The sequence below is a fragment of the Rattus rattus genome, chromosome 8 (genome assembly GCF_011064425.1).
Source record: "Rattus rattus isolate New Zealand chromosome 8, Rrattus_CSIRO_v1, whole genome shotgun sequence".
Classification (NCBI taxonomy): Eukaryota; Metazoa; Chordata; class Mammalia; order Rodentia; family Muridae; genus Rattus; species Rattus rattus.
The window spans coordinates 39,256,318-39,267,838 of NC_046161.1; the positions used below are offsets into that span (position 1 = coordinate 39,256,318).

The 11,521-nt window shown below is 54.1% G+C and overlaps 1 protein-coding gene across 15 annotated transcripts in view; it reads right to left on the minus strand.

Moving 5' to 3' along the window:
- Phldb1 (pleckstrin homology like domain family B member 1) overlaps positions 1 to 11,266 on the minus strand; it is a 47,529-nt gene extending 36,263 nt beyond the window's left edge. For all 15 annotated transcript variants that reach the window (XR_004388878.1, XM_032911574.1, XM_032911573.1 and 12 more), the window contains exons 1-4: positions 11,187 to 11,266; positions 4,692 to 4,772; positions 3,707 to 3,830; positions 2,743 to 2,913 (exon numbers count right to left, since the gene is read on the minus strand). Coding sequence is in view for 14 of the 15 variants with exons in the window: in XM_032911574.1 (XP_032767465.1) it covers positions 2,743 to 2,913; positions 3,707 to 3,830; positions 4,692 to 4,751 (355 nt within the window). In the remaining variant the exon portion in view is untranslated. The remainder of the gene's footprint in view (positions 1 to 2,742; positions 2,914 to 3,706; positions 3,831 to 4,691; positions 4,773 to 11,186) is intronic.
- Between the last annotated feature and the right edge of the window lie 255 nt (positions 11,267 to 11,521).

An 11,521-nucleotide genomic window follows, 5' to 3' on the forward strand; every position in this document is an offset into this window, starting at 1 on the left:
CGGTGCAGGAGGCTGACACAAGGAAGCTGGGAGCTCCCTGCCTTCATTCCTCCTCTCCTTTCCTTGAGTTTCCCTAGTAAAGATCGTTATCAGTCCTAACAGAGAAAGCTCGGAGGCTTCCTGCCCAGTTCACAGAAGAAATAACATAGCCGGAGGGGAGGGGAAAGCCTGGTGTCCTGGATCTCGGGGGTGGCAGCTGGCACCCCAGGGATTCTGGCTATATGGCAGCTCCTTCCCACCAATGGGGGCTTCAGAAGTGAAGGACACTTAGGCAGCAGCATGTGGTAGGAGTTGATGGGGGACCTCCTGTCTAGACAGCCCAGGCCCTGAGCTGTGCGGCTCTCTCTCGGGAGTCTCTCTTCCTTAGTCCCCTCCCAGATCTTTCATGTGGTTTGGTACTGCGGTCCCAGGGTGGAGCAGCCTAGACCCCAGATTGAGATGCAGCCGCCCCGTTTATTTCCTTGGTCCCTGTCCCAGCTCCACCCTTTGTTCTGTAGAGAAGAGGGCAGCATGGGATGTGCCAAGATGCCTGGGTACAGGGGAGGCTCCCTCACATGTTCACTCCTCTGGGCTAAAGGTTGGCATCTGTGCTCTGGCCTCCTCTCCCTCCCCTAGCCCAAGCATACTCCTGACTGTAAGAGCCTGTCACTGCCACGAAGACTGTCATCATTCCAAGTTGCCTATGGCAGGGTATAGTGCCCAGAACGATGCTACTGATACCTGGCCCAGTCAAAGAAGGATCTTTGTTATCCCTCTCAAAGAGGATTTCCAATACAAGGCCAGAATAGACAATAAGACAAGAAAAATGTGCGTGCATGTTGCCCCTAAGGCCTGTGCTGCTTCACCACTGAGCTCCCCTTACAGCCCTATGTGAGCCTTCTGTACACACAGCATGCCACAGAGCTCTCATGCACACACAGGAATACACGCATAGACATTGTTGATGCCATCAGTAGATCTGAGTTTACCCACCACACATTTGAATCCACAGGTCTGTAAACAACAAGGAAAGGCACAAATAAACACCCAAACACACAGGCCCAGAGACACAAACATATCCGGAGACACATAAACACAGTCCGGTCACACAGACACACAGAGATAGCACATCACCCCCACACCACCCAGTATCCAAGGAAACGCACTCCTAAGAATGTCCGGACTGGGGCCAGGCAGGGCTGGGCTTGGTGCCTTGCTCCAGAGATGAGACAAGGAAACTCTCAGCTCCTGGAACCCAAGAGGGGGTGGGGGTTAGGAAGAACACCCATTCCTTTGTGCCTCCGCCTACCCTGCCAAGCTTCTGAAACAGGCGAGCCCAGACAAGAAGGCTGGGTGGAGGGTGGGATGGCGAAGGGAGTTTAGGGTCAGCAGAGTGTAGGAGGGCACATACTTGGCAAGATGGGCTTCTGGATCTGGAAATTGGACCACAGGAAATGTGTAAGTACTCTGCTGTGGCCTCAGACCCTCCCTCTTCTCAAGAGCTAAATGATGCCCTGGGAAACTGGACCACAGAGTTGATGCGTCTGGGCCTTTCCCTATCTGTAGAGGCCAAGAATGCTTTTACCCCCGAGAAATGATGGGACTGGGGAGATGAGGTAGGGACTGGGAGGTCTTGGAATTTGCCCAGCCTCTTTCTTTGCTGCTCTGTGACTCACTGAATCCTGGAGCAGATGCACTGTCTGACCCTAAACAGGACTGCCAGGGACCAGACAGCATCCCAGCCAAAGCCCTAGTTTGTGGGGACTCCCCTCATCCAGAGTCAGAGACCCCGAACTCCAGGAGCAGGAGGGTCTGCCCTTAGCTGCTGTGGGACCTCCCTGAAACATAGTAGCTCTGCTACACCCCAAGAGCACAAGAGAGGAGTTGTTCCTATGCCAGAGGTTAGGGAGTGTGGCTTAAGACCTGAGAGACAGTGGGGTGAGTGGGATCTCCCCTGCAATCCGGCTAGTGGGCTCACCGTGAGAGCCAGGCTCAGCTCAAACCTTCTATCCTATGTGAACCTGACTCCCAGAGAGTCACACCTGGCTGGATCCTCTCTTCTCAGTCCGATAATAAAAAGACCCACAAATAAACTAAGGATGCTTAGTGCCTGTTTCCAAGGTGAATACATCGAGCCCATTCAAAGTACCACCTAGCCAGCCCTTACCTGCCTGGTAACCATGGTAATTATGGGACTTTACACACCTGGGCCTCCCTTACCCAACAGAGCAGCCTGGTGTCTTAGGAAACAGGGGCAGCTAAACCCATGACCCTACCCTATATGCAGCAGGACAGGCATGCCCTCCGGGGACTTCATTCTCTAAGGCGACTCAACACGACGCCCTCCAGACATCACTGAACGCCTCAGCTCCTTTCTCTCTGTTGTTCCATGCTCTCCCCCTACAAACACTAAAAGCCATACTATACCCAGGACCCTCTGAAACTGAAGCCTCTTCTTCTCTATGTGATTGTGAAGAAAGAGTGTGGGGGTGGGGAGGTCTGGGAAAGTCTGGATACTGGAGGTGGGAGTGGGGCATTTTTAAGATGCTCTGACACCATCGACAAGGAACCTGAGGATGGCCAACCATCTCACTGACCTAGGAACCACCACGTCAGGCCTCCCCTGCACCTAACACGCACAGGCTATGAGACAGACAGACAGACAGACAGACAGACAGACAGACAGGCGCACGCGCAAACACACACACACACACACACACACACGCACGCACGCACGCACACACACACATCTTACCACCTTACCCTGAGTGAGCCGGGTGGGCTGCCGAACAGGGAGCCCATCAATAGTGCAGGCATTGCCACAAGGGTACAGGGTGAGAGTGCCCCTCAGATTCTCGATGTAGCAGTGTTCTGGAGCAAGGCCTGGACCTTGCAGTGAGATGTCCCTGGCTGCTGAACCAATCACTGTCCTCCCTGGAGACAGGAGACAAACTGAGTCAGAATGATCACCCAGGCTAAGAAGGTAAGGAGATGGAGAGAGGGGCCACTGTGGAAGTATATGCCTATCTCTTACTTATGCTGAGACCCTGCCCAGGTCTGGCTACCTTGAAGGTCAGCCAGTAAGGGGTAGAAACTCCTCTCAAGCAAGCAGAGAAAACTGTGTCTGAGTGGGATCCAGAGAGAGGCCACAGAACTCAAGACACCTTGGCAGCAGAGAGGGATCTCCCTCTGTCCCCCTAACTGCCTTCCTGTAGGCCCTCTTCTCTCTCCTACCCAATCCCTTCCTCTCTCTCCAGCGCAGCCTCTCCCCTCCATCCCTCCCCGGTAGAGCCCCTGGGACTGGCATTTGGAGAATGTGGGGAATGCAGTGTCACCCAGGCAACAGGTGCAGCCAGGAAGGCAGAAGCCATGCCAAGGCCTCGGGTTAGGATATATACCCATCTTTTCAAGTTCTACATAGTTCAGTTCCCCATGCCAGCCCTCATCCTGGAGCAGGAGCGGGGACTGGTGGGGGAGTGGGGCTGGCTCTTGATCCCACAGGCTGGTAAGAGCAGTGTGCTTTTTTCTTCCCCTCAGCTGTCCCCCTTGATTCTAAACTAATATTTATTTATTTACTCCAAACTGATCTTTAGTCAGTTCATCTGCCGAAAAGGGCAGGCGGTCGGGGAGGCAGGCACGAGGCGAGGCAAGCACTGCATAAGGCAGAAGGGCCCCCACAGGCACAGCCTTGAGGGCAGGAACCTTGTCCTGCCAGCCCTCAGCTTACCTTCCTCCAGCGGCAGTAGAGTGATTGCTGTGCTGAGCCTGCCGCTGCCCAGGCTCACCAGATGAGGTTTGTCTGTCTGCACCTTCAGTCCTTGACCCGTCTCAATCAGATCCAACGGCCCTTTCTGCAGGTAATGTGGACAGACGACAGACAGGAGGTAAGACTTTCAGACTCCAGGCCAGCACCCCACAGGCCCAGTCACACCAACAGCCCTTGGCCTTCGCCAAAGACTCTGCCGCCTGGAAGGCTCAGCATAAAAGAGCAATTACTACACTAAATTCCAACTACACCTGAACCTGGGCCCCTAGCTCATCCCACTGGATTTGTCTCCGGGGCTAGGCTCAAGTATCCTGTACCCCTTTTGTTTATGAAAACAGGAACAAGGAGGGAGTGCCATATCTACTAAGAGGAGCCCCCCCCCCCAACCAGCTCCTGGCTGGCTTGTAATGGCTACCCACCTGGCTGTGCTTCCTAAACTGAACTACAAGGGAGCAAGACGGCCTGAACTAGGAGGGTGATCCTGCTGGAGCATCTGGAAACCGATTTCAGACTTTCACAGAGGAGTTTCGGGCTGAACCAGTTAACCTGACTCAGACTGTGACTGAGCTGGTAACAGGCTTGTGACTAGGGACGGGCAACTGGCAGAATGCTGCTCCTACTCTCATCCTTGGACTTGAACAGCTGGCGAGTAAGAGAGCTAAACCCGCGGCTGGAGAGATGACTCAGTGGTGTGAGACAGTGTTCTGCTCTTGTGAGGGACCCAGGTTCAATTCCCAGCACCCACATCAGAAGGCTACCACTCCCTAGAACTCAAACCCCAGGGTTCTCTGAATCTGACCTCCTTGGGCACCTGCACTTCACATACATGTAAGCACATAAGCACATAGATTAACATAATTTAAAATGAAAATAAAACTCAGAAAGGAAAAGTTCTGAACCACCCTCACCAGGAGCCTTCTTACCCTGTGGTCCTGGTCCCACTCACCTGCACCACAGCCTGGGTCTTGCATCCAGGGCCTAGCTGGTTCCTATTAAGAGTAGCCATGGTCCTAGGGCTCCAGAGCTCCTGGGAACAATAAATACAGGTAAGTGGGAAGAGCCGATGAAGGAAAGAGGTAGGTGCTGTGGTGGGGCTCCCAGGGCAAACCCAGTGCAAGCTGCAACTGTCTCCATTACACATGTGGTGAAAAGGTGGGGAGAAGCTGAGGAGCTTGGGCAGGGGAGCAGGGGTGACCTGTCCATCCTCTCACTTAGCAGCACAAGATGCATCCCCCTGTCTTCCTCTCCTTCCCTACACCCCTAGCCATCTGGAGCCTTAAACGGAGCGGGCAGGGCTTACCAAGAGAAGCAGGAAGCCCCTCCAAGGACACAGATATCCAGAGACCAGGCAGGTGGGTGCAAGGGCTGATGTAACTGAACCCCTCCCCCAACCTTTCCTTTTTCCTCCTCTCCCTTTGTCTCTTTCCCCAAGGGTCTCAATAGGAAATGTTTTCTTAAAGGAGACAGAGAGGGGGAAACCCAGCCATTCCTGTCATGCCTGCTTGTCTCAGCTCCTGTAACTTTTTCTTTCCTTGAAAGCTACCTCACCTAATATAATGAGCTGTAAAACTTCTGTGCTTTGGAGTACGGAACTCTGCCGCTCTTCCGTGGTGCTGGAAGAACCAGAAGTTGATTCCTGAACCCGAACTTGCATCTCTGCCTATCTAGTATACCTGTTAGTTATATTTTTAACGGGTGCGAAGACCAAGCAGTTTACTAGGTCACACCCCATGGGGTACAACTCGCTCTGAAAATGGCAGCTATTACAAGCCGCGTAACCCTGATGTCTAAGCCACCGACCAGCACTACTCCCCACCCCTCGTTCTTAGGCTTGTGTGTTTTGGTCTCTGACCTTTGTGTAGGAACATGTTACCAACTCGTCAGGGTCCCTTCCCACTTTCTCTTCCAGCTGTCACACAAGTGACTCTCAAAGGAAGTAGAATGAGAGCCTGGATTCCAAGGACTGTCCCCTCCTGACCTCCAGGCCCTCCCTCAGCCATGGAGTTACTAAATGTATCTTTCCCACATCCACTTTTCTTCCTGGCTTGCCTGCCCATCATCCCTGTCACCCTTCCCACCCAAGTTGGCAGAAAAGAGGCAGGAACAGTGAGTGCCTGGGACCCACTCTGGACTGCCTGGGACCCACTCTGGACTGCCTGGGGGACCCACTCTGGACTGCCTGGGACCCACTCTGGACTGCCTGGGACCCACTCTGGACTGCCTGGGACCCACTCTGGACTGCCTGGGACCCACTCTGGACTGCCTGGGACCCACTCTGGACTGCCTGGGACCCACTCTGGACTGCCTGGGACCCACTCTGGACTGCCTGGGACCCACTCTGGACTGCCTGGGACCCACTCTGGACTGCCTGGGACCCACTCTGGACTGCCTGGGACCCACTCTGGACTGCCTGGGACCCACTCTGGACTGCCTGGAAAGAGGGAAGACTTAGGTCACTCACCCTCACCGGCCCCTCTCCAAAAGCACTAGCCACGAGAATGCTCCTAGAGACAGAGCTGTCTGCCTTTCCTTCTTTTAAGATTTATTTATTTTTATGTACACTGGTGTTCTGCCGGCATGGTCTGTGTGAGGGCACCAGATCCCCCGGAACTGGAGTTACAGACAGTTGTGAACCGCTGCCATGTGGGTGTTGGGAATTAAACCCAGGTCTCTTAGCCACTGAACCATCTCTCCAGCCCTGAGGTCTTTCTTATGCACAGGGAAGTCTCGCAGTATTTTTTTTTTTTTTTTTTAGGGAGGAAAGGCAAGGGAGTGGGTAGAATTAGGGGAATTATGTAAAAAAACCAGGAAAGAAATCAAAAACTATAAAGGTTCTTGGGTAGGAAGACTTTTAGATGAGGGTGCAAGACCCCTAAAATTTACCCTGACTTCATTAGCTGTATGATCTCATACAATGTATTTTACACACACACACACACACACACACACACACACACACTCGCACACGCATGCATGCACGCACACACATGTGCGCTTGTGCTTTTTCTGTTTTTGTTTTAGGCAAGATCTAGTATATCCCAGGCTGGCTGTAAAATGAAAAATGAAGGTGTGGTGGTCCATGCTTTTAATCCCAGCATGCAGGAGACAGAGGCAGGTGGATCTCTTGAGTCTGAGACCAGCTTGGTCCACACAGCAAATTCCAGGCCAGCTAAAGTTTCATTCCAGGGAGAATTTGTATAAGGGAGGTGGGAGGTGGTGGAGGAGACCTTGACTTTCTTTCTAATCTTCCTGATATACCTTGGGTGTATGACATCATGCCCTTTTTTATGTGGTACTAGGGATAGAATCCAGGGCTTTTGTTTTTGCTGTTTTTAGGCCACTCTACAACCACAGGACCCTAGGGTGGTTTTTGTTGTTTGTTTGTTGAGACAGAGTTTCAGTCTGTAGCTAATGCTGGTCTAGAACTTATACAGCCCAGGCTGGTCTGGAACTCCTGTTTTACCCTCCCGAATGCTGGGTTTACACAGGTCAAGTAAGCCACCATGCCCAGATTGGACAAGTCATTAAACTCACATTGTCAAGTCAATCTTCTATAAGAGCACAATAATAATAATAATTAAAGAAAAATTAGCCAGAACAGGGCTTGTCTAGAATAGTGCTTGTCCGAGGCTAGGCAGAGAACAGAAATAGACTGAATAGACACAAGATTTTTGAGCTGTGTGTAACAGAAATGTTCTTTTTTGGGGGGCTGTCATGTATGCACACATTTGCAGAGGCCAGTCAGGGTTATCTCATTAAACCTGAACGAGGCTGTTGGCCATCAAACCCCAGCAATCCTCTCGCCTCTTTCCCACCCCCCAGCTCTGGAAATATAGACACGGATGCTGGGGATTTGAACTCAGTTCCTCATGCTTGAGTAGTATCCATTTTTTATCTGCTAAGCCGTCTTCCCAGCCTGCAACAGGAATGTTCTATAATTAAGTTTCAATGGTAGCTACCCAGCTTTGTAAATGTTCTAAAAGTGACTGCATACTTAATTTGGGTTGATTTTATAATATACAGATTAATCCTTGAGAATCTGTGAAGAGAGACTGGGATTTAGAGAAATCACTCTTTGTCAAGACCACTTGCTGCTCTTTCAAAAGATCAGAATTCTGTTCCCAGTATCCACAGTGGCTCAGTCATTTGTTAAACCCTGTTTCAGGGATTTCTCAGCCTCTTCTGGACTTGGGCTCCAGACACAAACAGGGTGCACAAACATACATGCAAAGCAAAACACCACACACACGAAATACAAATTTAAAAAAATTAAATTAAAGTTTATCTGACGATCCTGGCGGGATACTAAATCACACTCCATGAGCCACAAAGCAATCTAAAAATAGCAGCTATGATTAGCCGTGGAAGGCACATGGGTCTCTGCCTCAGTTTCCCCATCTGCCATGCTGAAGTGTTTGTCACCGTCACTTGCGAAGCCCTTACTTATTTACAGTGAATAAATTCAAGTGGAGACAAAGACTGTGAAGGAACTAGGTTAGTGAGGAAATAAGAGTGACTCGAGGAGAGGGGAGACAGGAATAAGGAGGTGAAATGAGAGGCAGAGATAAGGAGAGAGGTGTAGAGAGAAGATAAGAAACCGCACAGCAATTGGAAGGTGCGAGGCTACGGCCTCAGCTCAGAAACCTAACCCAGAGCAGAGGAAAAGGACACCAAACCAACCTGACCTGGGCTCAGACGGTGCTTTGATAGAGGAAGCTCACGGTGGCCTAGGTGCCCTCTTCTCTGACCCCAATCCCATGTCCCTTGGAGGAGAAGCAGTGCTGTCCCCCACCCCCACCCCCAACCACTGGCTGGCTTGGCTTGCTATGGTCCCAGCGAGCTGCTACCTATATCCAAGGCTTTAATTACCTACTCGGCTATGCCCAGATGCCGGGGGGGGGGGGGGAAGCAAGCCCTCTGACACCCAGATGCAGATACCCAAGCACTTCCTAGCCAGCTAGGTGGTTCGGGGCCTGGCTGTGACTGTATTATCAACTTAGGGAAAGATGCCCTGGAGTACAAAGACCGAGACTTACACAGTTAGCCTTAGCCCCAAACCCAATGCTCCAACAGCAGACAACACCTGTCTTCGGGTCTTAGCACCTGAATAAAAGTGAAGGGAGTCCTGGGAAGAGCCAACCAGCCCTGGCACCAGCAAGCACTGAAGAAAGTCCCTGGGATCCCAACGGGCCCAAGTTTAAAGGTCCAAAGCCAGCCGTGGAGTTAAAAGTCAGGGCCCCCTCCCTCACCTGGGTCTCGCGAGACCAGCTGGTGGTTCTGCAGGGGGAATGCATAGCTGTAGGCTAAGGCCTTTCTGGTCACAATGACTTTCGTCTTCCCTGCTCACATCCGCCCTCGAGGAAGGGCCACCACCGGCAGAGGAAGGAGTCGGGACGGGAAGGAAACTGAGGCTGGGCGGGCAGAATGCCCAGGAGAGGCAGGGCGAGTATCCAAGGGCCGGGCGTGCAGAGAAGAAATTAGAAATAAGAAAAATAGGCAGAGAGAAAAGGAGGTCTGTAGAAAGGACGAGGCACAGGGGTAATAGAGTGTGAAATACCAAAAGCTGGCTAGGAGAGCCGGGTGTGGTGGTACAAGCCAGTAAACCCAATTCCCTGTGCTCCGGATGTGGTGACAGGATATCAGGCACTCAAGGCCAGCCTCGGCCTGGGTTTCCAGAGACCTTGTCTCAAAAAATAACAGCAGTGCTGGTGATGAGACAGTGAGCTAGAAGACTAGACTGTAGGAGAGGCCAGGGGATCCTCAGAAGCGTGCGCGGTGGTGATGGTTGTGGGGGGGGGGCACGACTTGGGATACAGTCCCCAAATATGAGAGGAAGAACCAGGCGCTTCAGAGCACCTCGGAGAGGGGGACCGAAGGGCAGCTAGGAAAAGAATCCCCAGAAGCGGGAGAAGAGTCTTGGGACAGTCCGGGGACAGAGAAAATAAGAACTGGGAAGAGTAGCTGGGGTGGAAGAGTTGTTGGGGTGGAGGAGTATTGGAGAGCGACGCTGAAAAGTGCATTTCTTGGAAACCCGCAGGGTTCTTGATCTCCGCACACCAGGGGCTTGGCCCTCCCCAGGCCACCGGGTGGGACAAGGCAGCAGTGTTGGGCCGCCTGCTGTGGCTGCCCCTCCCGTCCGGCCCCGGGGACAAGCGGCCTTTCTTCAGCAAGGCGGAGAGAAGAAGTCGCTTGTTTGCACGGCAGGGAAAGGGGGCGGCCTTGCAGCTGCAGGAAGGGGGCTGGCATGTGGAGGGAGGTGCATGCCTGCGGGGAGGTTGCGTGAGAGGAGCAGCCTTCCCGGGGGACCCGTCCCAGCGCGTGGAGTGCGTGGTGTGAAGCGTACTAAGTGTGTGAAGTCGAGGCACATGTGAAGGATTCACGTGTGCACCAGTGGTGTGACACTGGACTGTCCGTGTGACGTGTCCTGCGGGTGCGCGGAGGTGAGGCGTGGGATGCTGTGCGTGGGAGCTGTGCCGGACACCCGTGTTAGTGGCCGGTTTTGTTTGTGTGACCGCTGTGGGGTGAGCCCCAAGTGCGATGAGTCAGTCTCCGGGAGCCTCCGGGACCGCTGAGCTAACGGGCCCAGAATGCAGCCCCACCCCGGCTCACTGGGTCCCCCGCCGAGCCGTGCGGTCGTGGGCCAAGTCCCCGCTGGGCTGGCCTGGGCGGAAGCGTCCGCGGCGCCTGGGCAACCCTGCGCCCCGCGGCCCCACCCAGCCGCCTGCCCGCGCTTCCCCATCCCGGGGGAGCCGGATGACGAGGCTCGGCCTCTGTTGGGGAACTCCGCGCTGTATTTGGATCCAGACCGCGGAGGCGGAGCGAGAGCCTACGGCTCAGTCATCCCAGGTCGCCCGAAACCCTCCAAGATAACAGGGGTCCTGGAAGAGTGCCCAGGAGACCCTAGACGTGGAAACCCCAGGACTCCTCCCTGACTCTCTCGCGCCTGAGAGTTTGACTCCACATCTGTTTAAGTCCATCTAGGCAGCTGGAACTAGGACAAGAGCAGGGACGCCTAGGGGATCCCCCTTCCTGTGGTCCTGCTGATGTGGAGAGGAGCCATGTGGGGTGCTGTAGACAAGGTCCAGCGCGCGTACCCACCCGGAGACTGCGAGTGTGGGATACTGGCCGTCGGGGTGCCCACAGGAGACTCGAGATCCCGCAAGGCTCGGGAAGGGGGGGGGTCCCTCCGCATAATACCAGGGCCCCCTCTGGTGGTGGCGCTGGCAACGACTCAGGAGGGCAAAAGCAAGCGGTCCGCCGAGGGTGGCCCACAAAGCCCCTTCCGCTAACGCACTCACCTGGCATGGCCCCTTTTTTCCGCACCTTTCTACCCAGCTCTCTGGGCCAGACTACTCTCGTCTGGTCCCGGGGACCTTCCCTTCTGTAGACCCGGCCAAACGGCGAATGGAACCCCAAGGCATAGTGGGAGGGGCACGCTTACCTTGTGGGGAGTTGGAGGGATACCGGCCCCTTTGCCCAAGTGGGCCGCGGCAGCCTCAGGCTGGCGAGGACACAGTTGCTTTTCCCCTGGAGCCAGCTGAGTAGGAGGAGAGGGAGACTGTCCCGCCCCCCTTCCCTGAGTCTCCGCCCCCATCCCGTCCTGTCCGCCTGGCCAGCTAGAGAAGACGCCCTTGTGGTGCTGGAGCCCAAGGCCCCCACCCAGCCTTTCCCACAGCAGCACCTCCCCCGCTTGCACAGCGCCCGCTTTGTTCATCTGTACAGCTGGGCTTTCCACCACCACCACCACCACCACCAGGGCCACCACCATGCATACTC